General features: G+C 50.1%; 12 protein-coding genes across 12 annotated transcripts; 5 read left to right on the top strand and 7 right to left on the bottom strand.

Annotated features, from left to right (window-relative positions):
• Positions 1–597: 597 nt before the first annotated feature.
• N7471_007568 (uncharacterized protein) lies at positions 598–1,758 on the bottom strand (the record flags this gene model as incomplete). Its single annotated transcript, XM_057280287.1, has 1 exon — positions 598–1,758. The coding sequence occupies one exon, from the start codon at positions 1,756–1,758 to the stop codon at positions 598–600; it is 1,161 nt and encodes a 386-aa protein (XP_057134547.1).
• A 757-nt stretch (positions 1,759–2,515) lies between these two features.
• N7471_007567 (acyltransferase family protein) lies at positions 2,516–4,036 on the bottom strand (the record flags this gene model as incomplete). Its single annotated transcript, XM_057280286.1, has 1 exon — positions 2,516–4,036. One exon carries the CDS (start codon positions 4,034–4,036, stop codon positions 2,516–2,518), a length of 1,521 nt encoding a protein of 506 aa, XP_057134546.1.
• Positions 4,037–4,690: 654 nt separating this feature from the next.
• On the top strand, positions 4,691–6,006 carry N7471_007566 (glycosyltransferase family 32 protein; the record flags this gene model as incomplete). The annotated part of the gene is made up of 2 exons (XM_057280285.1): positions 4,691–4,697; positions 4,817–6,006. The coding sequence occupies 2 exons, from the start codon at positions 4,691–4,693 to the stop codon at positions 6,004–6,006; spliced, it is 1,197 nt and encodes a 398-aa protein (XP_057134545.1).
• A 1,259-nt stretch (positions 6,007–7,265) lies between these two features.
• On the top strand, positions 7,266–7,905 carry N7471_007565 (uncharacterized protein; the record flags this gene model as incomplete). Its single annotated transcript, XM_057280284.1, has 2 exons — positions 7,266–7,625; positions 7,753–7,905. The coding sequence occupies 2 exons, from the start codon at positions 7,266–7,268 to the stop codon at positions 7,903–7,905; spliced, it is 513 nt and encodes a 170-aa protein (XP_057134544.1).
• A 203-nt stretch (positions 7,906–8,108) lies between these two features.
• Positions 8,109–9,797, bottom strand: N7471_007564 (origin recognition complex subunit 2; the record flags this gene model as incomplete). The annotated part of the gene is made up of 1 exon (XM_057280283.1): positions 8,109–9,797. The coding sequence occupies one exon, from the start codon at positions 9,795–9,797 to the stop codon at positions 8,109–8,111; it is 1,689 nt and encodes a 562-aa protein (XP_057134543.1).
• A 631-nt stretch (positions 9,798–10,428) lies between these two features.
• Positions 10,429–12,123, top strand: N7471_007563 (bifunctional ornithine acetyltransferase/N-acetylglutamate synthase). Its single transcript, XM_057280282.1, has 2 exons — positions 10,429–10,982; positions 11,061–12,123. The coding sequence occupies exons 1-2, from the start codon at positions 10,501–10,503 to the stop codon at positions 11,986–11,988; spliced, it is 1,410 nt and encodes a 469-aa protein (XP_057134542.1). The 5' UTR covers positions 10,429–10,500; the 3' UTR covers positions 11,989–12,123.
• Positions 12,124–12,521: 398 nt separating this feature from the next.
• On the bottom strand, positions 12,522–14,240 carry N7471_007562 (translocon subunit SEC61; the record flags this gene model as incomplete). The annotated part of the gene is made up of 5 exons (XM_057280281.1): positions 12,522–12,603; positions 12,661–13,736; positions 13,802–13,969; positions 14,037–14,137; positions 14,231–14,240. 5 exons carry the CDS (start codon positions 14,238–14,240, stop codon positions 12,522–12,524), a joined length of 1,437 nt encoding a protein of 478 aa, XP_057134541.1.
• A 559-nt stretch (positions 14,241–14,799) lies between these two features.
• On the bottom strand, positions 14,800–16,161 carry N7471_007561 (uncharacterized protein; the record flags this gene model as incomplete). Its single annotated transcript, XM_057280280.1, has 1 exon — positions 14,800–16,161. The coding sequence occupies one exon, from the start codon at positions 16,159–16,161 to the stop codon at positions 14,800–14,802; it is 1,362 nt and encodes a 453-aa protein (XP_057134540.1).
• A 507-nt stretch (positions 16,162–16,668) lies between these two features.
• On the top strand, positions 16,669–17,620 carry N7471_007560 (putative cyclin; the record flags this gene model as incomplete). The annotated part of the gene is made up of 2 exons (XM_057280279.1): positions 16,669–16,920; positions 16,976–17,620. The coding sequence occupies 2 exons, from the start codon at positions 16,669–16,671 to the stop codon at positions 17,618–17,620; spliced, it is 897 nt and encodes a 298-aa protein (XP_057134539.1).
• A 1,957-nt stretch (positions 17,621–19,577) lies between these two features.
• N7471_007559 (ATG3/ATG10 family protein) lies at positions 19,578–21,457 on the top strand. The gene is made up of 2 exons (XM_057280278.1): positions 19,578–20,204; positions 20,280–21,457. The coding sequence occupies exons 1-2, from the start codon at positions 19,654–19,656 to the stop codon at positions 20,818–20,820; spliced, it is 1,092 nt and encodes a 363-aa protein (XP_057134538.1). The 5' UTR covers positions 19,578–19,653; the 3' UTR covers positions 20,821–21,457.
• Positions 21,458–23,330: 1,873 nt separating this feature from the next.
• On the bottom strand, positions 23,331–24,089 carry N7471_007558 (putative cell wall protein; the record flags this gene model as incomplete). The annotated part of the gene is made up of 1 exon (XM_057280277.1): positions 23,331–24,089. The coding sequence occupies one exon, from the start codon at positions 24,087–24,089 to the stop codon at positions 23,331–23,333; it is 759 nt and encodes a 252-aa protein (XP_057134537.1).
• A 1,135-nt stretch (positions 24,090–25,224) lies between these two features.
• N7471_007557 (uncharacterized protein) lies at positions 25,225–26,481 on the bottom strand (the record flags this gene model as incomplete). The annotated part of the gene is made up of 1 exon (XM_057280276.1): positions 25,225–26,481. The coding sequence occupies one exon, from the start codon at positions 26,479–26,481 to the stop codon at positions 25,225–25,227; it is 1,257 nt and encodes a 418-aa protein (XP_057134536.1).
• Positions 26,482–26,631: the final 150 nt, after the last annotated feature.

The following is a 26,631-nucleotide window of genomic DNA, read 5'->3' as shown; positions in this document are numbered from 1 at the left end:
ACTATCATACAAGCATCCCACTATCCCACTATGCCAGCCTCATACAGCCTAGTGTGGGGGAAATTGGATGCAACGTCGGATTCGGCAATAAACACCTCAATTGGCCCGTCCCACACCCCCCGCAAGCCCTAATCAATTAGACTTTCTGGCATATGCTAAAAATTCATGGGGTACGCTCAGGTCTGGGGTTTGGGAACTTTGAGAACCTCGGTCGATGAAGCTCTTGGGGAATTTGGTAGCAAAACATGTGAAAATATGTACAATTTTTTTAGCTCTTTCCACAGCGAGAAATTAAAAATACGGCAAATTGCGCTAGACAACGCCAACATCGCCACCCAGCCCACCGACCAAGATTTAGGCAAGAGAAAGAGGAGAAGACCGAGAGAGGTTGGAGAAGATTTTTGGAACAGTACGGACCCTGAAAGGGATCCTTGTCTTCGTCGTTTTCTTCGTTCTGTAATTTTTAGTATGTACAGTACCATAAATTAAATTCTTCCCTGCCCGAACGCGCCTGCGTACTACGTACGATTTACCTTTAGGCCCATTGAGAACGAAACATGCAAGCCCGCGTAAATATTACAGTATTAGAGCATTAAATCAAAATCCTGCGCATGTACCCAGCTCTGCTAGAAGGTCCCCGGCCGTGACGTCGATACCGCCAGCGTCTGAATCCTCCCTGCCAAAGGCTAAGAACAGTGTGTCATCAATGAACCCATGGTACTTTTGGCCATGGCTTTTCCAACTGATACTAGTCATGTAGATCATCTCGGAGGTATCTTCCAGTAATCCTGTGGAAGAATCTTCATCAGACTTCTCTGCTCTAATGCTGCGACCAAAGATCCAGATTGGTTTTGACGAGACCGCATAGATCTCAAACGGCATCGAACGCCGCATCAGCACCACATAGGGCTCATACACGGGGTGAAGGCCTTGAAAGGTCTTTTGTTGGATGATGAAGAGCACAAAGGTATTGGTCGCATCAGGTTGGCAAAATTGGTCAGATCGTGCACATAGAGTGATAGCTAGCGAGTTTGTCGCTTGATGAATCTTTCCCGTCTCAGGCAAAAACCTCTGGAGACATTCTTGGTCAGAAGCAGAGGTCGTCAGCGCCAAGTTTGGTCCAACAGAGCCATCTAGCTCGAGTTTCGAAAACACACGTGCCGGTGTAATTTCATGGTGTAGGAACATTTGTCCCGAATCATCCCAGAAGAGAAACCAATTCTTCTCAACAGAATTCCATGGCATTGGACGTTGAAGCTCACGATACTGCCGGAATTCGTGCTCATTTATGGTGTCTATCCCCCAATCCACCAAGATTCGAAAGTCGGATATCCATTGTCCGAAGCATGTAAAGAACGAATTGGAGCCGTAAATGGTGTACGGAATCTCGGGCCCGTAGAACACCCTTGCATCATGAGGCCCAACGTTGAGACTAAAGTACGAAAGGTCGCCGAGACACTTGCTGGAGTCACCAAAGGTCGCTGGGATGGGCAATTGCAGTGGTGGTTCCAGACAGCTCAAGACTCCCTTGTCGTCCGAAAATGCGGCATCGCAGACGAGTTCAGCGAACCAGACCGAGGCAGTTCGAGCAGAAGAAGAAGAAGGCTTGCGAAGTTGTGCAGTGATGATCCAGGTGTCCTGCAGCTCAGGATGGGGGATTATACTGGGATTCAAGACGGATCTTCTTCCGAAGTCGATCCGAAAATAATTTCGATCGGGATTCGATGCCGAGTATACTATATGGTGTGTCTGAGACATGTCTTTGTCGAATCCAGGATACCTTCGGTCCTCGTCCGTAACTTGTCCATCCCGGCAGTGGGACAAAGTTTTGCTGCCATGAACGCCTGAACAAGCTATGTCGGATTGTCCGGCATCAATGTGTGATTGCCTATATGGACTATCCGAGGAATAGTCCGTAAACAGAAGTCTCGATTGCAAGCCGAGATGGTTGGATTGAAATTTGGCGACGAGGATTACCGTGGACAATAGCCCTGCAATAAGTATCAGGTGTGTGGCTATTTTTTTGCCCATGTTCAGTTCGGCGAGTGTAGACGGGATGTAACAGTAAGAGGCTATAAGTATTCCAAGGTTATTTCAGAGAAAGCCTTGCCGAGATTGGTCGTTGATACTGACTAAAAAAGGGGGCTTTGACTGACACGGGCAGTGGCTGAATTGAGGGGTGTCACAACTCTAAACAATATTTACCACCATGATTATGAAACATGGCTTAGTGACCCGGATATCTTTGCAAAACTATAGGAAAACTGCTTCCAGCAGAGAATTTTCAATATTGCAAATAGTACTGCCAAATCTAAGGTGAATGTCAGGAATGCCATTACAAGAGTTTTATGATCCATTGATATCCTGAGCTTCGGGCTCCGGGCTAGCAGTAACTTTCGTTTCCGGTTGCAAGGCTCTTATTATACAGTAATTTATTATTTAGAAGAACGCTTTGCATTATGCATTAGATACTCAAAAGCAAACCAGGCAGGCCATGGACACATGCGGAGGGTTGTCAGGTTTTGTCATTCAGCGCCCTTTGGTAGATCCACTGAGAGAACTTCACCGCCGGCTCATCAACTAGTCTAGTCGTGACCTCTGCCAGCCAGATAGTCAAGGGCAACAGAACCAGATTCGCGGCGAGAAAGTTGACTTCAAGCCCAAGAGGACCAACGTTAGGCAAGGGGAGGCGATTAATCCACCAGGGACAATTCTCATGGTGTGAATCGCGTACGAAACCCACTGCAGCATAGAGCCTGTCGCCAAAAGTCCACAGAACCGGTCCGTGAACCAGATAGAATGCAAACGAAATACGGCCCAAGTACTGGTTGAATGGGGCGTTAAAGAATGTCTTGAGCCACTGAAGATGAGATGTGCATGTGACGAGAAAGACAGCGGCCCAGAACAGGTAGAACCACTTGTAATCGAACACTGCCTGTGGCTTTAGGAAGGATAAGAGGTACCACCCTGATGAGTCACGTAATTGTTGCAAATTGTCCGTATGTGAGGGGACCCCTCCAAGATAAAGGCTTGCATAGAAGAGAACAGTCATGATGGTTGCCTTGAAGGGAACCAGTCTGAGAAAGAAGCGGGGCAAGTCATTTCGTATGGCGAGGAGGTCGAGATCTTTTAGAAGCATGCCGGCAATAAACATAGCATAGTGTGCTCCATCCGCAATGTACAAAAAGTACACAACCAACGCGACTTCGCCTAGGAGCCGGGCATTGCGGTGTAATCTTGAAAAGGCGAGAACGGCGGTGTAGACAGCCAGAGAGCCTCGATGTTCGACGGGGATAGACCAAGCATGGAAATTGTATGTGAACCAGGGCTCGCCGCCTGTTCGGAGAGGGAAACTGAAATTCTTGAACTCGGCGTACCAATTCCATAGCTCCGAGCGGTAGCTTCCTTGAAGCTCTGGGATAGCGGTGATCTTAAACAAGTGCAAAAATGTAATGTAGAATAATGTTGTGCAAATGACAGGAATATATAGACGAAACCATCGGCGAAATACGGCCGAGGAAAGGCATTTACCTAGTCCAACGTAATCGCCATCCTGGATGTTTACCAGTGGCCTCATTGAAAGAACGTACCCAGAGAGCACGAAAAAGACGCTGACGGCAAAATGCCCCCCCGAAAACAGTGTTCGAATACCAGGAAGGCATGCGAAATAGTACTTGTCGTCGTAACCGTAGGCCAGCTCGAGGGCATTTCCCACCCCTCCGCCATCGTGGGCCCAAAGTTGATGATGTCCCCAGTAGACTAGTAGAGCCGCAAAACCTCGCAGTCCATCTAGGTATGCGGTCGGCCTGCTGCTAATTAACCGTTGCTTTTCATTCACATTGTTGTCGCTATTTGTCCGCCCAGTAAGGAGTGTGGGCAGGAAGGGAACCATCCAAGAGGGGAGTGACATCCCATGCCGAGAGCGTGTCATATGGGCAAACTTTGGTTTCCACTGTCCATCCTCGAGGGCTCGCTCTGGGCTTGACTTCAACAACTGAGGTGAAGGGTTCTCGATTGAGGGGTGTAGCATAGGCATCGGGCGAGTGGATTAAAGTAAAGTTAAGAGAGTCCTTTAAATTTTTGAAGAAAAGATCAATAGAAACCCAAATTTCACCGCTTGAGAATTACACAGCTCTCAGTACAACTCTGTAACACGTGAATCCAGTGGTCGCATACAGTGAGTAGTCCTTGTTAGCGGGTGAGCCCCAGTGCCCAGTCGTGCCGAGGCCCATAAAGAGATTAGAGCCGGACCCTCGCGGCCCACTTCCATTCCTTCCCCCACAACTCAGGGCCTGAACGCAGACCCCCCTCGGAAGTATGACCCGATGTGACTGGCGCCGTGCAGCCACGAACTCACCCCTGCAATGTCTCAAGGTTTGGGGTCGCATGTGAAGTCTAGATGGCGTTTTGAACTAAATCCATAATTGACTGCCTCCACCAGGTCTCTACTATTGGCCCCTCCGCCCGAATGGCTGAAGGCGTTTCACTGCACTAAGAATGATCCAATCTGTTAAGCTTCAACCCTTGACCATTTCCGTGCCAGCGACAGGTACTATTGCGTTCGCGAATGTACCGACAATACAGCCTAGAGAAGGAGGTACAAGCCTAAGGTGATAGGGAGTAACGTGACCCGAGGCAATACATGGTAGACTTAATGAATAACTAGTTACCACATGTTAATTACGATGACATGTACTGTATGTAATCCACTTATCAGTGAAATAAGGCACTGCCTTCCTGTACTAACAATCTTTCTCCCTTCTCGCCTTCGATGCTTGTCCCAGACAGGAGGTCACTGAATTAAATCACATCACAGGCCCAGTCATGCTGGAGAAGAATTTCGTGTTGCCCAGTCTCTTTCCGAAGAAGGCACGCAGATTCACACATGGGGGCCTCGTGGCTTTGTGTCTGTTCATCTACTTTTGTGTCACCAGAACGTCGCACGACTTTGGCGAGAATCAATCGTACTCTACTCAGCTGACGAGCAATATTGGCGAACAATTTCCCAGGAAAATCTGGCAGATCTGGAAAGTGAATCCATTGGAATTCGACGGGCGTGATATCGAGGTAGCGCGCAGCTGGATATCTAAAAACCCGGGCTATAGGTACGAGGTTCTGACCGACCAGAATGACCTCGACTATGTCGAAGCAAACTTCGGACCCCTTGGGCTGAATCGATCAGATATCGTTAAAACATACCGATCTTTAACGGCTCCGATCATCAAGGCCGACCTACTTCGGTACCTTGTTTTGTACATGGAGGGAGGTGTCTATGCTGATATAGACGTGGAGGCATTGAGACCAGTTGATCGATTCATCCCAAACACCCACGATGAAAGCGAGATCGACATGGTTATTGGCATCGAAATCGATGAGCCACACTTCCGCGACCATCCTATACTAGGTCAAAAATCTCAATCCTTCTGTCAATGGACATTCATGTGCAAGCCTCGACAACCCGTGATGATGCGACTAGTGGAGAATATCCTCCTCTGGCTCAATCAGCTCTCCATCGAGCAAGGGAGGCCAATCTCAGAGCTTCAGCTGGACTTCGATGATGTGATCACAGGCACCGGGCCTTCTGCCTTTACAGGCGCAATACTATCTGAAATGAGCCGTACAACGGGCAAGGATGTCACATGGAGTATGTTCCATGACATACCAGAGTCCAAAGTTGTCGGGGGGTTTCTGGTTCTCACCGTTGAAGCGTTCGCCGCTGGGCAAGGTCATTCGGACTCGGGCTCCCATAATTCGCGCGCGGCGTTGGTCAAGCACCATTACCATGCATCTTCGTGGCCAAACCGTCACCCACGATTCCATCACCCGATCTTTGGAGAGGTCGAGAGGTGCAATTGGAATGTGGACTGTGTGAGGAAGTGGGACGAAGAAACCAGTGCTTTTACTGCTCTGCCTCAGGAAGAGCAGGAACGGCAGATTGCCACATTCCAGGCAATAGGGGAAGCACTAAAAAATATGGAACCACCCCCTAACCAGGGAATGTTTTGATTTTTTTCTTTTCTGATAATGTGATTATGTGTTCTAGATATAAGCGGTACGCCCTCGTAGAACCCTCACTAGAGCCTGTTGTAATATGAGGCTGGTGCAGATCAGGAATCAAGCCGCCCCAGCTGAATTAATTCCTGCATTGTCTATACAAAAAATCAAGTTGATTGAAGTTGATTTTCAATCAACTTGATCTTCTCATTGTATATATAGCCTCAGTTATTCCCTCCAGTATAAGAACAATCAATATTTCTTTGACATACAACAGGTTATGAGCCTGGCAGCAATCTCTCAGTTGCCATCTCTGCTCATCTGAGGAACATCTTTACCACATCACCATGTCTGCTCTGGTTCACGACTCGCCCGACCGAGCTGTCGCGGCCATCAAAAAGTAATGAATAAACAGAATTGTGGGGCCTAGTGCTCCTTTAGGTATAGACTAAACGTAGACTGAGTGCTCAATAGATGCCTCTGATCAAACTCGGTCAGTGTGCTCAGAGAGTCTGACTAATATACCACGTGACCGTCTCTGAGCAACTCTGAGCTTGTACTGAAATTTACTCAGTGAGCCAGCCTAACTGGGCGCCCTCATAAAAGCGGCATCTGAAATAGTAAAGCCCCACCCGGTAGAGGAAATCAAGTACGTAAAGTGACCTGGTAGGTAGCTCTTGGCCCTTGGCATTAATATAACTGCCTAATTCAGTAGGCGAGATGGCTTTCTATTGTACTTGGCTAAAGACTTAGATGGATGCCTAGGCGTTGCCAATTCTACCTAGGTAGGTTATTTTTTAAGTGACTTATCACTGCACATGTAATGTTAGAATTTATCCTATTCTGGCAGGAGAGTTGCTATAAGCACCCTTGTCTGCACCTGCATATAAGTTTTGGTTATACACATACACATCGAGGGTCCATACGCACAACATAGTTATGTGCATTGCTACTCCGTACATGTCTCCAATTTAGCATTATACGCATCCCGATGCCTATACATATCCCAGTAGTCATAGTAAACATAGTATACTACCTGAATCTAGCAAGTTAAAGTTAGACTCCAAAATAAGAAAAACAATAACCAACCTTGGAAACTTCCAAAAAAAAAGAGCCTCAATCCTTCAGCTCCATCCATGGATGAGCTCAGCGATATATGACGTCACCCGGGTATCCTTATCGACCAAGGAAGCTCATCTCCAACCACAAACCCCTCCAAACCCGACTCTCCGACTCCCTCAATTGCAGGAGAGACAAGCAATACAGACACAATGTCTTTCAGATTATTCACCCACCAACCCGCCACCCTTCTCCGGCTGGGCCTAGGCGTCGGCATCGGTCTCTCCGCCGCAACCATGCACCCCTTGTCACCCTTCCGCGCTGCCCCAATGCAATGCCAGTACGCCGTGCCCCAGCAATCGTCCTTCAAGAAAGACTCAGAGTGGGCTGTTAACCCCGCCGAATCTGTGGAGCAGAAGCAGAGTCACAGCAGGCGGAATGGGCTGTTAAATGCGGAGACTATGCGTCAGGTTAGCTTGGGGAGTGTGTTGGGGCTTGTTGCTGGTGTTGGGTTGAGGGCGTTTTCGAAGGCTTTGGTTGTTATTTTGGGTATGGGGGTTGTTCTTGTTGAGGTATGTATAAGCTTCTGCCGTAGATTTGGAGCTTTCCATTGGCTTTGTTTGGTGTTCCGATGCCCGTGGTTATGGTGTGGATGGGTTATACCTGTGACGGTACGCTGATACTTCTTCTCAATCGTAGTTCGCTGCGTCCAAAGGGTACAATATTATTCCGATCAACCGGATTCAGAAATATGTTAAGAGTGTTGACTTGGGTCGCGCTATGAGTGAAAAACGGCCGTTCAAAATGAGTTTCGGTGTTACGATGGCGATGGCGGCGTTTGCGAATTTCTAGGCTTCACTTGTTCGGTTAGACCGAGATCTAACGCTACTTGTACATACACTCGAACAATGCCAAGTTGGTCTTCGCCAATTGACAAGGACGCCAATTTGGGCTATTGGACGGGACGCCTGATTTATAATTGGTAAAAAGTTCATTCGTACAGGGGTATCATGAGTCTTGATCTATTCCACACCAAATACAAGGGGGAATCTACACTACCCCAGCACCAGATCCTCCAGCACGCCCTCCATTTCGTCCCGGGATAGTGGCACACCCAGTATCTCCATGCCGCTTGCATCCATGCGCGAAGTGATCATCTGGTGGTCGTGGAACTCCTTCAGTAGGGTACGGAACATCATCTCCGAAGAAGCGACAAACTCTTCCGTTGCTTTTTGGTAAAGAAGACGGAACTCGATGCCAGTTTCATCGCCAGCCTTGCCGCCGCCCTCTCCCGCGCCTTCGTCGTCTGACTGGTGGCCATCATCCAGTAGAGTGATCAGTTCTGTCAACAGGAGACGGTACAGGTTGCGTGCGTTCTCGGGCAGACTCTTGAGCACAAAGCCCACACCATCTTTCCCGCCGACGCGGCGGCCCTTGCGTCCAAGGAGAATGTTAACCTCCTCGACGACGTCGGCCTCCGCTGAAAACGGTAGGAAGGTTGTACAGTCGTGGAAGACAAGGTTGAGTTGATCACGCAGACTGATATCCCACATGACCGGGAAGTTGGGGGTATCGGCTGTGACCAGGAGACGGATGCGCGGTGTTGCAGCCAAACGGGCGAGCAGCGCTTGGTTGGCTGCGCGGCGGAGAGGCGGGGCGTCAATAGAATTGATCAAAACAGTGACGGGCTCTTTGTGTGACTTGAGCGCAGACTGTAGCAGCTCGAGGACCTCGGTTGGCTGTGCACCAAGCTTGGATGGTGCATCGTCACCCATTACGGCTGTGACGATCGTGGCGAAGATTGATCGGATTGAGATGCCTGGTGTGTAACCATTCACCATAACAATAATTGGAGTCGTAGTGACTGATAATTGGTGGTTGTAAATCCACTCCGCGAATTCGTCCATGAGCTTTCGTTTGGAGCCGTAACCAAATAGGCATATGTTGAACCCTTCATCAAACTCGAATGCCCACTGCGGGAAAGATCGGTGGTGCAAGGATTGCAGGTATTCCTTCTCTTCCTTGCACGGATCCTCGTATTGTCCAAGCTTCTCGAAATATTCCTCGTGCGTCAGGAGTGGTACTTTGTTGAGGGTGGCATTTGATGTCTTGACAGGACCAGCGCGGTTCTGGAAGAAGTATCGTTCGTGTGCAGGGAGCTCGCCTTCCGGTGTCGGGGAGCGCTTATTTCTCGCGCCTTTCGGTCGTCCCGCACGACGCTTTGGCTGTTTGACTCCCTTTTCAGGAGCCTCTTCTGCGCCTTCAGGTTCTATACTCTCCGCGAGAGACTGACCGGCTTTCTCTGTATCCGGCTCATCTCCATGTAAGATTTCTTCCGCTAGTCGTTCAGATCCATCCCAAGCTGCATCTTCGTCCTGCTCGAATAGCACTCGTGCACTCTTCTTCCGCGCAGACCGGTCTGCATTCTTAACTCGAGACGGGGTCGCTGCCGTTGCGGACTTGGGCTTGGTAGGCGTAGCGAACAATCCACGAGCCTTGGATTTGTGGGTTGGCGTTTTCAGCCCAGACTGTTGTAATGGCGTTGCGGAAACACCGTTGGCCTTTTTGGGTGTTGATTGACCCCGTGCTGACGGAGGAAGCTCGTAGGAGGCATCGCCGTTCGGGAGTGCGCCGTTGGGCGCGTGGCCATTCAAGGCGCCATTGGATTGTTCTAAGGCTGTGCGTCTTCTCTTTGGGGTCGAAACAGGCGGCTGATCGCCGGCGTCTGAGAGCTTACGCTTCATGACAGTCTAGTCAGATTACAGTCACGTAAACGCGAAGGGGAAAGAATCAACAGTACCATCAGATCCGGAGAATGTGCACAGGGTCGGGACGCAAGGGGCTTCCAAGGTTGGTAAATTCGAGATCTCGTAATTGCAGGGAGCTGCAGGTCTGACACTGGAATGTAGGGCTTAATTGGGGCTTAATTGGGTCTCGAGGTGCTTGAAGGAATTAAATTGGAGCGGATGGGTTTCTCCGACTCCGCGTCTGAGGGTTGGAGGTATAAGGGCGTTACGGACTACACTGCCTACACTGCCTTGAATTCGCGTGGTTTTACCTCAGTTTATCCTCATCTGTGCTATCTGTGGTCTTTCTAGTTGGTAATTTGTGTAAAAATCCAACTTGATTTCTACTCCAGGGCGCTGGACTAAAAAAAGTCGCGCAAAGTCATGTGAGCCAATGTGCAGACTAAATTCCATTTTTGTCTATGTAGTACTCAACGACTAGCGGTCAACAAGTAGAAGCAAATAATCAAATTCCCCCAAGATATCTCCAGATATCTCAATTGCAGTGGGCTCATACCGCGCAATTAGTTGCCGAGTGGGGAGCTCCCGAGATCGGCTACTTTTTTCCCTTGACTCAACGGGGTTTGACTCACGAGAGACACCACCCCTCATAAACAGCTGGTCTCTAGCAAGTCTAGCAACTGCCATAGACAGAGCTCACATGGTTCCAACTACCCAATCCGCCACCATGGCCACCTCCCTCGCCCGCATGCTCAAGGGCCAAGTCCGATGCTACTCCGCACCGCTGGACATGGCCATTCCGGCTTCCAAACAGCGCTATATCCCCACGACCGGCACCTACCCCCAGGGCTTCCAAGTGTCTGGCACCCATGTGGGCGTCAAGGCCTCCAACACTCGCTTCCCGGATCTGGCACTGATCGCCTCCGATACGCCATGCTCAGCCGCAGCAGTGTTCACAACCAACAAGTTTCAGGCTGCGCCAGTGCAAGTTAGCAGGAAGACACTGCAAAGCCGCAAAGGCAATGGTATCCGCGCTGTCGTGATCAACTCAGGCTGCGCCAATGCCGTCACCGGTAAGGGCGGCCTAGAGGACGCCGTGCAGATGGGAAGAAAAGTAGATGAGTGCAGCGGTGTCGAGAACGACAGCTCGCTAGTGATGAGCACCGGTGTCATCGGACAACGGTAAATTCACCATCCTATCTCAATTGCATAACCCACCCAAGAAATGCCCCATAACTAACCAAATAACCCACCCACCAGCCTCCCGATCTCCAAGATCCTCGACCGCATCCCAACAGCGCACTCAACCCTCGACTCCACACACGAAGCCTGGCTCACGACAGCCCGCGCAATCTGCACAACAGACACCTTCCCCAAGCTCCTCTCGCGCACCTTCACCCTCCCCTCCTCCCCAGACCGCACCTACAGCCTCGCAGGCATGACCAAAGGCGCCGGCATGATCCACCCGAACATGGCGACGCTTCTCGGCGTCCTCTGCACGGATGCCGCCGTCGAGCCCGCAGCACTGCAATCAATCCTTAAACATGCCGTGTCGCGATCCTTCAACTCGATCTCCATCGACGGCGATACGAGCACGAACGACACGATCGCGGTGCTGGCGAACGGGGCCGCAGGCGGCGAGACTGTGCGCGCGCCGGCCGCGTCTGCCAGTGCCGACTACACCGCGCTGCAGGGCATTGTGACTGATTTCGCGCAGGAGCTGTCGCAGCTGGTTGTGCGGGACGGCGAGGGTGCTACTAAGTTTGTTACTGTGCGTGTGCGCAACTCGCCGGATTATGAGTCTGGGCGACAGATCGCTTCGACGATTGCGCGCTCGCCGCTCGTTAAGACGGCTCTTTATGGTAAGGATGCTAACTGGGGCCGGATTCTTTGCGCCGTTGGTTATACACAGGGTGTTGCTGAGGGAACTGTTGTTCCTGAGCGGACTTCTGTTAGCTTCCGTCCAGTTGATGGGAGTGAGGTTTTGAAGCTGTTGGTCAACGGTGAGCCTGAGACTGTTGATGAGCAGCGGGCTAGTGCTATTCTGCAGAATGAGGATCTTGAGATCGAGGTTGATCTTGGTGGTGGTGAACAGGGAGCTGCTGGGTGTGGTGGTGAGGATGCTGTTTATTGGTTCTGTGATTTCAGTCACGAGTATGTGACTATCAACGGTGATTACCGGACTTAAAGGAGATGTATTTAGCATGTGTAGTGGGAATTGACGAATTAAGGGGTTATTTCGGGATTGAAGGCCTTTGGGAGCGAGGATGCCTATAGTTACAAAGAACCGTTAAAATAAGTATTAATATGAACGAGGTTGAGGATCATGGCAAGTTGAATATATGATTTTGGTTTTTCTAGACACATATGGTTACAAGACCCTAAACAGGGCGCTTTTCATCACTGAGCACCGTCTATCGAGTGAGATTAGACCCATATGATTTTACACATGGACGACATAGAACGTTGACACGGTTGTGTCGACGTGCAGAGACTCCCAGAGAGGGGACCTCGGGACGTTCATCGGCAGGTTAATCAACCCGCACGACTGAATATCAATCGGTATAGTTCCAATTCAGCCAAACAGACGGCGCCGATCCATTCACCCAAAAAGTATAACGTAGAACGGACAGAAAAAAAGACAGAAAAGTAAACAGAGAGGTTGCAAAGGACTGGTGTGATCCTATGTCATGCTGCTCGTGAAAATACGGGCAGTCTCGTTTAGCTGCCGGGGACGAGGCCCTTGAGGCCAGCGCCAATGTCACCCTCACGGGCGGCAATTTCGAAGTAGCCGTAGATGATGCTGTATTGAACTGTTAGCTGAGATGAACAAAATTGAGTTATCAACGGAGTAACTTACGTGACGGCAAGAAGAATACCAGTACCACTGCCGAGGGCACCCATAAGGTCGGAGGCGACAGACAGACCACCAATGCAGGCACCACCGAAAGCAGCGGCAGTGGGGATAACGCGCTTCAGCTCCTTGTACATACTCTGCTCGCGGTGACCAGACATGACAAGACCCTGGTCCTTGAGCTGCTTGGCAACGTCACGGGGAGCGGAGCCGGAAACCTCAATCCAGGTCTTGGAGAAGAGGGCACAGGCAACAAGCATGAAGGTGATGTAAACAGCGGTGTGGATAGGGTCGAGAAGAGCCTCCTTGAAGTTGAGAGGAGGGGACATGTAGTAAGCAATACCCGAGGCGGCGTAAAGCTGAGCAGATCCCTCACGGGGCTCCCAAACTCCGAGAAGCTGGACCAGGATGTTCTCAGAGAAGCGCGAGTACAGCATCTGACTGATGAGGAAGATGTTGGAGCACAGAGCGGACTGGAGCATGATGGGCATGTTGGAGGTGTAGAAGAGGCGGACGGGGTACGAGCCGCGCATGCCACGCTGGCGGGAAGACTTGACGGGGATCTCAACACGGAAGCCCTGCAGGTAGATGACAGCGGCGAAGACAAGAAGAGTAGCCAGGAGGTTCATGACGTTGGGCAGGTTCTGGCGGTAGAACGCCTCGTACAGGGCGCGCTGCTTATCGGGCCAGGTCAGGAGCAGGTGGAACAGAGCGATAATAGCACCCTCGAACTCGGGGCCACGGCCGGTATTGATGGTCGTGGGGGAGAAGGCCTTCCAGACAATCGACTCGCAAATGTTGGTGGCAATGAACAGGGAGATACCGCTGCCAAGACCGTAGCCCTTCTGGAGGAGCTCGTCAAGCAGAATAACAACAAGACCAGCCACAACCAGCTGGACAATCAGGAGAACACAGATACCGGCACCGAGGTCACTGGGCTGGCCGTAGAGACCAGTCAGGACGTAAACACAGGCCTGGCCGAAGGACAGAATGATAGCGAAGAGCTTCTGGGCGGTCTGGTAGAGCTCGCGGTCGGTCTTCAAGTCGAGGTTGACATCAATGAGGTGGGTACCGGCAAGGAGCTGGAGAACAAGATGTGTCAGTATAATTACCGCGAATAATAAGAAAGTGTTCTGGAATCGCATACCTGGAAGACCATGCCGGAGGAGATAATAGGGGTGATACCCAGCTCCATCAGAGTACCCCGGTTACTGGCCAGCATCATACGGAGCCAGTACAGGGGGTCCGAAGTGTCGGAGGAGACAATGCCGTAAAGAGGCATCTGACTCATGACCAGGAAGATCATCAGAGTCAACTGCAATGTAATTCTATTAGGATCCAAGTCGACTTTGCGCGGAAAGAGTGGATTCAGGGCGACATACACCAGTCCACATCAACTTCTGGTTGAAGGGCACCTTGGTCTCAGGAGCTGCCACCTCCGGGAGGAGGGGCGTAAAGGGCTTGATCAAGTCAAGGAAGCGTACTATATTCCTCCATCAGCATTTGAGGATCAATTGAGGGTGATTCGAGACGGATTGTCGCGATTGCGTGCGCGACGAGGGTTCGGGGGACTCACGGCCGCTCATGGTGGCTATCTTCCTCCCAGTCCGTTAAAAAAGTAAAAAAAGCTGGAGTCGAGAACCAGCTAAAGGAATGGAAGTGAAATATTAAGAGAAATAAAACAAAAGGAGAAAGGTGAAGTTGTCGGGAAGATGGGGGGAGGAGGGAAGAAGAAGACAGAAGAGGTTCGCTGGCCACTTTTCGCTTCCGCGCTAATTAAGGCCACTTGGTCTTCGCCGCAACAACCAACTTGGTGACTCAACCAAAAAAGAACGGGATATTTGCAGATAATTGCACAAATATGAGCTCCAATTCAATTCTCCAGACCTTTTTTTTCTGCTAGTCTTTCAAACCCGATGTGTTGTGCACACCCAAAAATCCGGGCTCCAAGCTATCCCCACACTCCAGGAGGCCACGGTACTAACTACGCGATCGGGACAGCTGGGGGGTCTACAACGTATGGGGTAATTGTTGGGAATGATATTGACATCTATGCCTAAATAAATGTTCCAACTGCTTTGCTCGTATAAATATATGCCGGCATTCTATAAAGAGTATAATATTGCCAAAAAAAAAAATAAAGTGTCAAGGTCCAACAAGACCTAGGCAATCATCAATGACCACCTCGAGCTCCCCCAATCGTGTCTTCAGGCCCCGGTTCTCGTCTTGCAGAACACCCATGACACTCCAGGCCTCAGAAGCAGGCACGCCATAGCATATGTTGCAATTAGACGCGTTGCCGTTGCCACCAGCGAAAGAGCTACCTAGACGCGTTGAAGCAAGACCCTTCAACACCCGATCATATGCTGATGAGCGTGCAGGTGGCGGTGCAGTCGTGACCGCGACCAGGTTCTTCTGGATTGAAGGTGTTGGCATCGGGCCCGTCGGCGTAGACAGGGCGATCTGCGACATGTTGGGAGACGGCGCTGTCAGCGTGGAGGTGGGAGACTCGACACCCTCACGCTGCGAGAAGACGCTATCGGCAACGCTCTCATCACCGGACTCAAAGCCCGAGTCGCTGGTGAAGGTGCTGTGGCTAGCACGCTTGCCTCCACGTCGAGGAGTTTGGAGCGCCATGGAAGGCACGTCGTCATCTGGATGCACGAGACGCATCGTATCACTGCGACTGCGGGATTCCTCGGCCTTTCGCATTTGTCTCTCTTGCTCCAGTTCCTCGGCCATGGCCTGCATGGCTTTCTCCTGGTCAAGCACCTTGGCGGCCATGCCGTCCAGCTGCATCTTGAGGTGATCAACTCTGGCGCGAGTCTCCTCAAGCTCCTCCTGCTTTTCATTCTTGTCTGCCAATGCCTGGTGCATGGCAAAGGTGCGCTGCTTATAGGCCTCCTGCATGCGTCGTAGCACTTTGTCGGCATGATCTCGTAGAGCATCCAGTGTCTCATCATTGGTATCGCCCGTTTCGGGTAGTGAGAGAGCGGCAGTGATGTCCAGGTTAAGGAACTCATCATCTGCTGGTTCGGGGAAGTTTGGTCTGCTCGGTTGCCGCCGCAGGCCGAAGAATGAAAACCGATTCGTCGGGGTAGAGTTCTGCCTCGTATGTGACATGGATGTTGGAGCTGGGCGGGAATCCAATCCGGTCCCATCTGAAGCACTGTTGGGGCCCATTTTCAGTCCCAACTCGACTGGATCTGATTTCCCCTGGAACCAATCTGACAAGACCCTGGCTCTTGCTTCAAGCTTCTTCTTCGGGAAAGTTTCCGTCCAGGGGGTATTCTTCGGGCCTGATATCGTGTCGTCGATGCCCTGTTCAAAGAGCGGGGGCCTTGCAATATATTCAGTGTTTGCCCGACGATGTGAAGGCGGATTGTTAAAGTGATTTCGTGAGGTTCGAAGGACCGACGATCTTGGGGGCGTCAAGGCAACGGTCTCGTGAGGTTGCGTGCCATCGGAATGCAGGGTGACAGGTGCATGAGAGAGATCGGGAGACATGTTCCGAGGGGTTATTTCGATAGGATACACAGACAGGATGGAAATGCCACGTCGATTCAGGCCCAATGTGGCGTTGGTGTGCAACCTGGGGGGAGTAGGGGAGGTATGAAGGCTGATCAAGGACGAAACAGACCCCTGAGGTATATTCAAGGTTAAACGAAAAAGGGTATAGGGAGTTTCAATGAGTTTTTTCGTGTTTCACAGCGTTGAGTCTTAATTTTCTAGAATTTGAAACCAAAAACACTCTCAAAAGGATTTGGCGACAGGAAAACAAGAGGCTGGGGTTATGAAATAGCGGTGGCTGAACGGCCTGGAGCTCTCTCCACCTCCCATGATCCACCACATCTTCCTTTCCAATCTGATTAATTATAGCAATTAGCATTGCCTCCCACTAGACTTCTTTCGCGTTTGATATCGTCATCATCTATTTTTCCCGCTCCCGCTGTGCATGGTTTCAGCTGCACGAGGATCTGCGTCATTGCACGTTTTCTGCAAACTCCCAGCGTCATGGCTCCCCACGGTCTGAAGCATTTATCCAATGTCCTGGCAACGCCCGACCAACTGTCGAACTCTTCATCCTCGATCGACAATGTCCCATCAGACCTCGAAACCTCCATTCGTTGCGCGGGCGCCCAACTCACTCAAACTGCCGGGGTTCTCCTACACCTATCGCAAGATATAATTGCCCAGGCTGTCGTGATCTTCACGCGTTTTTGGCTTGGCGCTGACGGGGGTAGCTTGCGAATCTACTCAGTCAAGGTAAGACCAGCTCCAGGAATTCTAAATCTTCATTCTGATCCACTAACCGGAGCAGGATGTATCCGCCGCAGCCTTGTACCTGACAGCTAAGCTTTCCTTCCAACCGACCTCCCCACGCTCCGTTCTCAATGTCTACACATTTCTCCTATCGCAAGATGCATCGCCCTTGTGGTTTGTGAAACAGAGCGGGGCTCCTGAAACCCCTCCATCCCCCGAAACCTATATCCTTTCCGAGGGAGGCTACCAGTCCGCCCGGCTAGTCCTCCTCCGCACTGAAACGAGTATTCTCCGTACTCTCGGCTTTGATACACATGTCGCTCTACCACACACTATCGCTTTGACATATCTTCAAACTTTAGGTGTGGCGAAGCCCGCTGTGGCTCAACGGGTCATCCAGCACCTCAATGCTGCGCTGCTCTCACCCCAGCTTCTTTATGTCACCCACCAACCAAATGCCCTGGCTGTGGCTGCTATCTACCTCGCTTCACGCGAGGAGGAGGTCAAGCTCGTGGATGGCGAGTGGTGGGAAGTCTTTGATGTCGATCGCGAAGAGCTGGGCTTTTTGGTCGTAGGCATGAAGAGTACAGAAGGCTTTATGCGGGCGGAGGTCAGTCGGTGGAAGAACAGAGCTATTCCAATGGTAGTAGATGAAGTGGATGCCGAAATTGAGCGACGGCGAATGATGGAGGAGGGTGAATGAATGTGCTTTGTTTTTGCCGAGGACATCATTCCAGGATCAAAGGTCTACTGGGCAGGATGTTCTGGTAGAAGCTATCAAGCTATCTACTAAATCATCTACAGCAGGGTGGCAGCAACGCTACCTATCAACAGAAGGCCTCACAACCAAAAAGCTTGCGAGATCCTGGTCCGCGTCTAGAAGGAATTCCAGCAACCACACCCAACATTACATTAGACGGCCCCGTCTCTGCGAATGTGGTTGAACATGCGGCCAGGAGATTAGCTGTTTCCACAGCATTGGGCAATCGCCAGGGAACTCCGCGGCCTGTCCAGCTGAACCTATATGTTACATACCATATCTTCTCTCGTGGCCGTAACAATCAAAGTAGATGTATGAAAGTTATTCCAGAACTGAACTGACAAGATAGCTAGGTAAATTGCTGATGACGAATGGGCTGTTTGCAATCAGAACACAATAGTATGCTGCTGGCAAGAGCAGCAGAGACATCCCGAAGGCTATCGAACTTGCCAGATCCATTCCTTGTGTACACTTCATCCAGGCCGACTAGACCATCGACCGACTCACTGGTAAAGAAATGGCCGCACCCGAGCACAATAATGAGACTTTTATCGAGGTTGATTTCAGAATAAGATTTCCATTCAAGGAAATCGACACGAGCATCTGGCTTGTCACCGCGTTCTTGACATAGACCACTTGGACAGTCTCTCCGCAAAGGCTCGGGCACTGATGACCGCAGTCGAGAATTTTGGTGCATCGCTCATCACACGGAAGTTGATCACATGGTACGGAAATCGATCACATGGTGCTGCGCAGGGCATTGTGCAGGAGCCTTGATGAGGGCAAACCCAAGTGCATTTTTCGATACATGGTGCACATGCCTTTCCGCAGGGGGAGGCACAGGCCGAGTGTGAGCATCGAACCTTTTTGGTAGACACAGTCTTTTCGAAGTCTTTCTCAAAGTCTTTTTAGACAACTTTTTAGACAACTTTTTAGACATCTTCTCAGATGTATACAAAGGCGGTAAAAATAGACAAGACAGATGAAGAAATCTAACCTCAACTCGCATTTCGCTTCACAATTCCCACAGCTTTCACCATTATGTCATACCTTGAGGCATCTGTGATTGCAGACGCCATGTGGACGATCACATTTCTTTGTGCATCTCGGATGCTCAAACAACACCACGCCATTTTCGCCTTTCTTCAAGCACTTCCCACAGACACCTCCACAATTGTGACCACATCCGAGAATCTCAGCCATATATTGTCATAATGTGGATCTCGAACAATAATCTTGCTTTGAAGAACTGTTCCTAATAGAAAATTTTGCTTGTCTTAGTCCAGGAATAGGTCAGGTATGAGATGGCGTTTGCTCTCCTCTGTTATGGTAGATACCCTAGTCCTTCATACATGTTACAGAACTTTCTAACTATATGCCCAATATACAGCTAAAAATAAATAGAAATCTCAAGAGAATAGAAGGACGTTGAGCTAGAATAGTTTGCTGGGTGAAGTCACTGGAAACGGGTATGAATTGTGTATTCATACAGTTCCCGATGTCTTAGCTTTTATTCTTCCAGAGTAAGAACGAGGTTACTACCCAGGTAGTTAATAATATTGCATGTCCTAGGTAGCTCTTCAGCCTAAAAATATGTAGATATCCAAATAGAAGGCTATGACTTGGCAGGTTAAAAGCTCTTAGGACATAAATCGAGATAAGAAAAAACAACCTACATATGTATGTTCCCCCATATAGTTAGCATGTTAAGGCAGTATATTTGTCTGCTCAGACAGTGTTGAAAATCCTTTTAGAAGATACATACCTCTCTAGTATCATTTCAGCTCAACCTTGGAACAAAATAACGTTCTTACATAAGCACCTAGGTACGACCCGGGGGGTGGGGGAATCACGTGTAACCATATCAGTTCAAAATGACGCTCACGCGGGGCGGATCATGTGCTCCACCGCTTATCATTTACCCTCCCCCGCCGCTTCTTTTGTATCTCTTGCTTCACTCTCACCTGTGAAACACAATGAATATCCTACACTCTACGCTGTCAACTTGGCGGGACCGCCTGGCCCCGGTATCACGCACTTCAACCTTCCGCAACACCGGCCAAATCACCCCAGAGGAGTTTGTCCTCGCCGGAGATTATCTAGTCTACAAGTTCCCCACCTGGTCATGGGCCGACGCCTCAAGTCCGGCAAAACGTGTATCCTACCTTCCAGACGGCAAGCAGTTCTTGGTTACTCGTGGAGTACCGTGTCATCGGAGACTGAACGACAACTTTGCCGGAGATGCAGGGCTGGAAGATGAGATTGTGAGGGATTTCCTCTCGGGCGGTGATGGCGGCGAAGGCACGGCAGCCGACGATGGGGGGGATGGGTGGTTGCGGACTGGTGGTGGCCGCGACGCTGGGGCAAACCATAATAAGCAAGAAGCTCGGATTTGTGACGTGCGAACCGTCGATGAATCTGGGAATCTGGGCGAGCAGGAGGATGATGATGATATCCCCGATATGGAGGATGAAGACGATGACGAGGAAGCCATCATCCGAGAGACAGATGATCAGTCAGGGACTCCGTGAGTGCCATTTTTCTGTCTTCAACTTCGCCTTTCCCTATTTTCTAACCCGTGACTGACTTGTTATCGTTCCAGATCTCTCCGCACTTATACCCTTTACATTACCTACTCAAACTTCTACCGTACACCCCGCCTCTACCTGTCCGGCTATTTGTCGCCATCCGAACCGCTTCCACCACATCTGATGATGGAGGACATCGTCGGCGACTACAAAGACAAGACCGTGACGCTAGAGGACTTCCCATGGTTCGAGGGCAGCGTCAAGATGGCAAGTGTACACCCATGCCGCCACGCCTCTGTGATGAAGACACTTTTGGATCGTGCCGACGCCGCACTCAAGCTCCGCCGCGACAAGCTCAAGCAGACGCATTCACGCGAGGAAGCGAACCGTGTTCTGCGGGCAGGCGGCGGGCTGGAGGGCTTGGTGGATGAGACGAAGAATCTCTCGCTCGGGGACTCCCACCACGCACAACCTGTCGGGGACGAGTGGGAGATGCTGCAACGCGATGAGGAAGAACAGGTCGCCATCCGGGTAGACCAGTACCTGGTTGTATTCCTCAAGTTCATTGCCAGTGTGACGCCGGGCATTGAGCACGACTTTACGATGGGAGTATAATTTCTTTGGATTGGATCCAGCCTCGTCTTATCCGATCCCTACTTCCCAGGCAACTATAATCCTGAGCTCAATTGGACTGGGTAATGGCTGGGGTCTGGCGACCTGCTCCTTTATTCTTGGTTTTCGAAATGTGATATGCATGACATGACATGAGTTTGGCGTTAATCTGCTTCTGGGCGCTCGGATAATCTCCCTTCCCCCTTCCTAGGTTGCTTTTGCTGTGTATTATCTTCCGGTGGCTTTGGGAAGTTTCCCATAGCAAATTTACTACGATCTGTGAAGATTCCAGAGTAGACATGTCGCATCGCGAGAACATAACATAGCCCCTAGCGTTCCCGAAGTAGGAAAGACCCTGGAGGATCGCCGAGTTCACTGTGTTGACGTTGACAGTTGAGCGACGTACTTTGCAGCGCCCAATCGACGAGATATGAATGTAAGAATAGTTATGTCTCCGGATACACAAGGCCGTTAATAATAAAGCCAACAGCCCTTGAGGATACCCAATGAACAAAAAGTTGATGTGCACGATGTATGATTTCTCAGGCTGCACAATGTGGCTTTGCAGAAAAGTTGGGTTGTGATTTAGCTGCAAGTCCCCCCAGCTCCTGTCCTCATCATTCCCAACTCTCATATTTCGACTCTTTCTTTAAAATCTTGAGATCAAACCAGCAAGGAATACATAAAACCCTAATCACGGTCATCGGTTTCTTTCTTTTGAAAGTAGCTTACAATGGAAGACTCCGTCAGGGAGTCCATCAAGCAGGTTGATGAAAATACATGGCTCATCGGCGCCCTCATTCTCCATCGTTCCAGTGGACATTCTGATACCGCAACGTGGTACGATCAGGGCGATGGTTTTGGTCCTAGCGGCATTTACACGCCTTAAAAAAGTAAAGAAACCCTAGGAAGAAGCTCGAGGAACACTAGTAGCGAAGCACTATAACAAGCGTCACGAACCGATGATGTTCCGCTTAGGAGATTTGATAACATTGTCTACAAAACACCTCATATTGAATCCGCTTTCCAAGAAGCTATCTCCGAAATTCATTGGACCTTTCCGAGTACTGATGGCTTCCTGAGTATGAATCATAGCCTCTTTGGGAACCCATTAGTTGTATTCCGAGGGCCAGCCTGTCCATCTCACCAGATAGTGTTGTTCTCTATCAAGTTTTTTATCTCCTTTGACTTGTTCAACTTCCCATTCATCGTTATCCTCTAATTTCGGTATTGGCAGGTGATCAATGACGCCTTATTCTATTTGGTGCCATTCATGGACGGTTGTAGTAAGGAGATAAGGAACATATTATGAATCAATGAATATTCGTTTGGGAGGAGAAGGCTTTACGCCTGTTTTCCGATAGTATCGAGTACTCGGAATGGTCCAATGAATTTCGGAGATAGCTTCTTGGGAAGCGTTTTCAATCTGAGGTGTTTTGTAGACAATGCTATCAAATCTCCCGGGCGGAACGTCGTAAATAACACTAGTTGCCAGGCTTGCAGGGGTATGACAACCACCCTTGTTGAAAGAAGTGCATGGAAGCTGGATAAAATCAGCGCCGTCATCGTTACACATACGACTCAGGGGAGAGGCCTCGACGAATTGAGCCTCCTGAAGAACTTCCCCTTAGCAAGAATTAGTCTCTGTATGAAGAATACCATACATTCTCCTCTCTACCACTGTTTTCCACTCGCCTGACCAACAAGAATTGTAAAGATTACTAGTTGCCAGGCCAGTTCCTGTTGGTCAGGCAGGTTGAACAGTAGTGGAAGGCAGAACGTATGGTATTCTTCATACAGAGACTAATTCTTGCTAAGGAGAAGTCATCCAGGGGGATTCAATGCTTCATGTTTTCTCCCCTGCAACATGTATATAACTATGATGATTCCATCCCGCTTCTATCTGCTTCTTTTAGGAAGCGTAGTTGTCATGGATGATCACACACTTACCCCCGCAAGTATGAAAGAAACTCTATGTACGAAAGGTTTCAACATAGTTACCTCGAGTTATAAGGATGGATAACTATGATCTCCCCAGTAGAGATATTGATATTCGCATGGCGAACTGGACACTACTAAATCTACTAGTATGTGAAGAATGGGTAATATATCAGAGTAATATATTCTAACTGATAGTAACAACATCAAAAACCACAAGGAACAAATAACAATAAACCACATAAGAACTCCGAATAGTGCAAAGCACGCGCGGACGCCCAAAGTGAACATAATGGACAACAATCTGCAGTAGTAGACAAGAGGCAAGCAAAGAGTAAGTAATAAAGATCGGCCCTGATGGATGAGCACAGAAGATACAGGTAATCTGTGGGTGAGTACACCAGCCGATGAGAACAAATTATAAAGAAAAAGTAAACAAGGAAGAATGTAAGTAGAGATACACAGGTCCGATCAATCATTAGATAGACCAACCACGTCGGTGACAGGTGGATGGTCTATCCGGGTCGTTTTCGCCATTTTTTATCGTGTTGGTAAATAGAAGGTCAAGCAGGGACTTAGTTGAAGAAAGCCAGGATAATGGGCAGAGCCACTGCGAGAACGGATCCAGGAATCAGGGACGAGCCGGCGTTGAAGACGGGCATAACGGGGACAGAAGGCGCGGCAGAAGGCGAAGCCGATGCGGTGGGCACGGCGGGGTGGATCAGAGGGATGGAGGCGGAGGGCGCCCATGAGGCGGGGGCGGTGGTGAGGGGGGCGTAGATGGGGGTAGTGAAGGTGGGAGGGAGGATGGCGGGGGCGCCAGTCCAAGTAGGAGGGTGGGCAGTCTCAATAGTCGGAGTAATAATCTCAGTGGGAGGGTTGGTAGTGGTGGGAGTGGACACAACAACAACGGCAGGAGGGTTGGCAGTGGTAGTAGGCACGATGACAACGGCAGGAGGCTCAGGGCAAGGGTAGCCGTCCTGGTGGCTGTGCTCCCCATTTCCGACGTTGACTGAAGGGCCGCCAGGGATACCGACGTCGACACCGGCGCCGGCGGTGTGGTCATCGCCTGCGCCAGGGCCGCAGGGGCCGCGGTGGACGTCGTGGAATCCGGCGCCGACGTTCACATAGGGACCGCCGGGGATGCCGACTTTGACGCCGCTGCCGGCGGAGGTCTCGCTGTTGCCTGGGCCCTGGTTGGTGGTCTCGGGGCCGTGGTTGATGATCTCAGGGAATGGGACAGCGGGCATCTGGGGAGCGGAGAGGACGGTGGCAGGGCCGAGAGCAAGGACGAGGCACATCAGGCCGGAGAAGTTGATAGTAGTGGAGACCATTGTTGCGGTAGGGTTGTTTGAGTTGTTGGTTTGAAAAAGAGGAAGATTGAGGAGGTTGTTGATTAAAATAATCCAAAGATTGAAAATGTTAAGATGATAGAGTTATTGAAAGAGAGTTTGGAAAGAGAGAGAATAGCGAATGACTGTTTAGAGACTGTGATGCTGGATGAAGAAGAGAAAATGAGGCGTGAACAATGATCCTTATGTACTTTTCGGCGCCCATGCAAAGTATACACTTGAACAGTATGGTCGGGAGAGTCAAGGGCTCTATCCAGGACGAGATAGGACCAGATAAGGAGATTTCTGCAAGGCACGAACTAGTCCTTGGTGGCACTCATCTAAAAAAAGCCACAAGGGCAGAGATCTGCAAGGCACAAAGTCAACGGTAGCTGCCGAAAAAGGAAATCATGAGAGACATCAGGTCTTAGGGAGTCTGAAACCAAGTAATTGGTGGAAATTAGGGCATACGAGCAACATGGTTCGATAGTAAGGAGCTGCAGCTCTGTCGAGAGACCAGATGTGCCCTGAGCGAGCAGCGTAAAGCTTATGCACGAGCCCTACCCCGAGCCTTCGACTGTCGTAGCTCGGCTAGGACAGGATTGGCGGGATTTTCACTGTATGGGATGCAGATGGAGTGCTTTGGAGAACAGTAAAACACGTGTGGCCGAATGGGGAGAAAAGGTTGTATGGATGCAAGGGATAGTAGCCAATAAGGCACAGAGACACTAACTACAGGAGACTTTCGAAATAACCAACCAGGACATTGGATTAAGATTGAGTGCATATGCATCACACGCAAGGAACTCCAACACAGGTGAGTCCAAATGCAACTTGCTAGGGCTGTTTTCATGTCAAGCAAGTAACCCCAGAAACGAAGACTGACCGGAAAGAAATCTGAAACAATTGAAACAAATGAAGTTGTATTGCACATATCACCATAGATCATAATCTCGTAAAGTATTTCGCCAGAAGTGAGAAAGAAGATATAAAAAAAAGTTACAGCATCGAAAGCATATGCTGCTCCATGAAAAGAAGAAAAGAAAACCCTCGAAGATATCCATAATAGACATAATAATAATATCTCACACAGACCACAAGATCCAAGCATAGATGGGAAATATATGTTTCCTTCGACTTAACCCGAGTTCGATATTCCAAATGCAGTGCCAAAATTAGTCGATTTCTTGAACTTGATTTCAGGTTCTTTTTCGTCTTGGCGAGGGAACTCAGACTCAGAACCAGACTCATTGGGATCAGCCGATTCAACCGAACTGCCTATAATATTTTTCGCTTGGATAAGGAGTTTCTGATCCAGTTCATTCAAAAAATTAGAGTCATGCTCCTCATCATTAATCAGACCGAGGGGCCCCTTGAGAGCGGGGTCGTCTGGCACATCCGGAAAGTAGGAGATCTTATTTTCAGAGGGTTGATGAACGTTCGTTGCCACGGGCGCGAGAGGGGCCTCCTCACTCTGGGAGGCAACCTCGAGGGGAGTCCCCTCCTGGGTGGTCCATTGACTTTCAGGGTCGATGATCGCCATCGGGGTGTGACCTGCATGGCGGTGCAAATTCTCATTGGGCGGGCCGAGCTCTGACAGCTTCAGTTTGAGACTGTTTCGATGTTCCATTTGAGGCCTTGCAGCGGTTGAAGGGGCGGTTCCAGGGGGGGTCACCAGGGACGACGGGGAGGGCGGGGTGATCACTCGAGCCACCACGGAAGGTGGTAGCGCCGTGGACTTGAGCGTGATACCATCCAGGGTGCTGTCAAGCTTTTCAATCGGCACTGGCTGACTCACAGGCGCTCCAGAGGGGTCTACTGGTCGCGACTGGGGCGAAAGGGCCCGATCAAGGGAGGGCTGATTCCCACTTTCGGATATTGTCGATAGATAGCTTTGGTCTGGAGATTCATGATCGAAGAACACCCTCGTTGGCCGATTGCCTGGACTTGTCCCCTCCCACACTTGAGCTGCGAAGCCATTTGTGCTATACTGCGATATTCCACCTGCAAGCACAAGTTTGGCCGCTTCCGATCCTAATTGATTTGTTCTGCTCCCTTGGCTTCGCACAAACACCTCCAGCTCGGCAATTTTCGATCGTAATAGCGCCCGCTCTTTCTCCCACAACTGTCGCTCCTGCGCAAACAATTCCCTCTCCGTCTCGAAGTTCACCCGTTGACTCTGAAGAAGCGCTCGCGATTGGTCGATATAGGAAGTATCCATGGCGAACGAATTCGCCAATGCTGTGTCTTGGAATGCGGTTCGGCCGTAGCCTGAGATGACAGGAGGAAATGTGGCTGAAACGGATTTTGTGCGACGGATGGGTGTTTGGGTCGGAGAGAAGCGTACTTCTTTGTAGAGACTTCCGTGGCCGTCTAGTAATTTCGCAGGCTTCATGGTGTCTGAGGTTTGTTTTTCACGATAATGAGCGCAAATTGGCAGATAAGGATCTATTAAGGATACCTAGGTAGACACGATAGTAACGTGGACGATAGCACGATAATCACGATAGTGCCCAACCTGCAAAGCTTTGGCTTTCCACGTCGA

The sequence above is a fragment of the Penicillium samsonianum genome, assembly GCF_028829775.1.
Source record: "Penicillium samsonianum strain IBT 33392 chromosome Unknown utg000004l_segment0_segment0, whole genome shotgun sequence".
Taxonomy (NCBI): Eukaryota; Fungi; Ascomycota; class Eurotiomycetes; order Eurotiales; family Aspergillaceae; genus Penicillium; species Penicillium samsonianum.
This window is presented reverse-complemented; position numbering and strand designations above follow the sequence as displayed.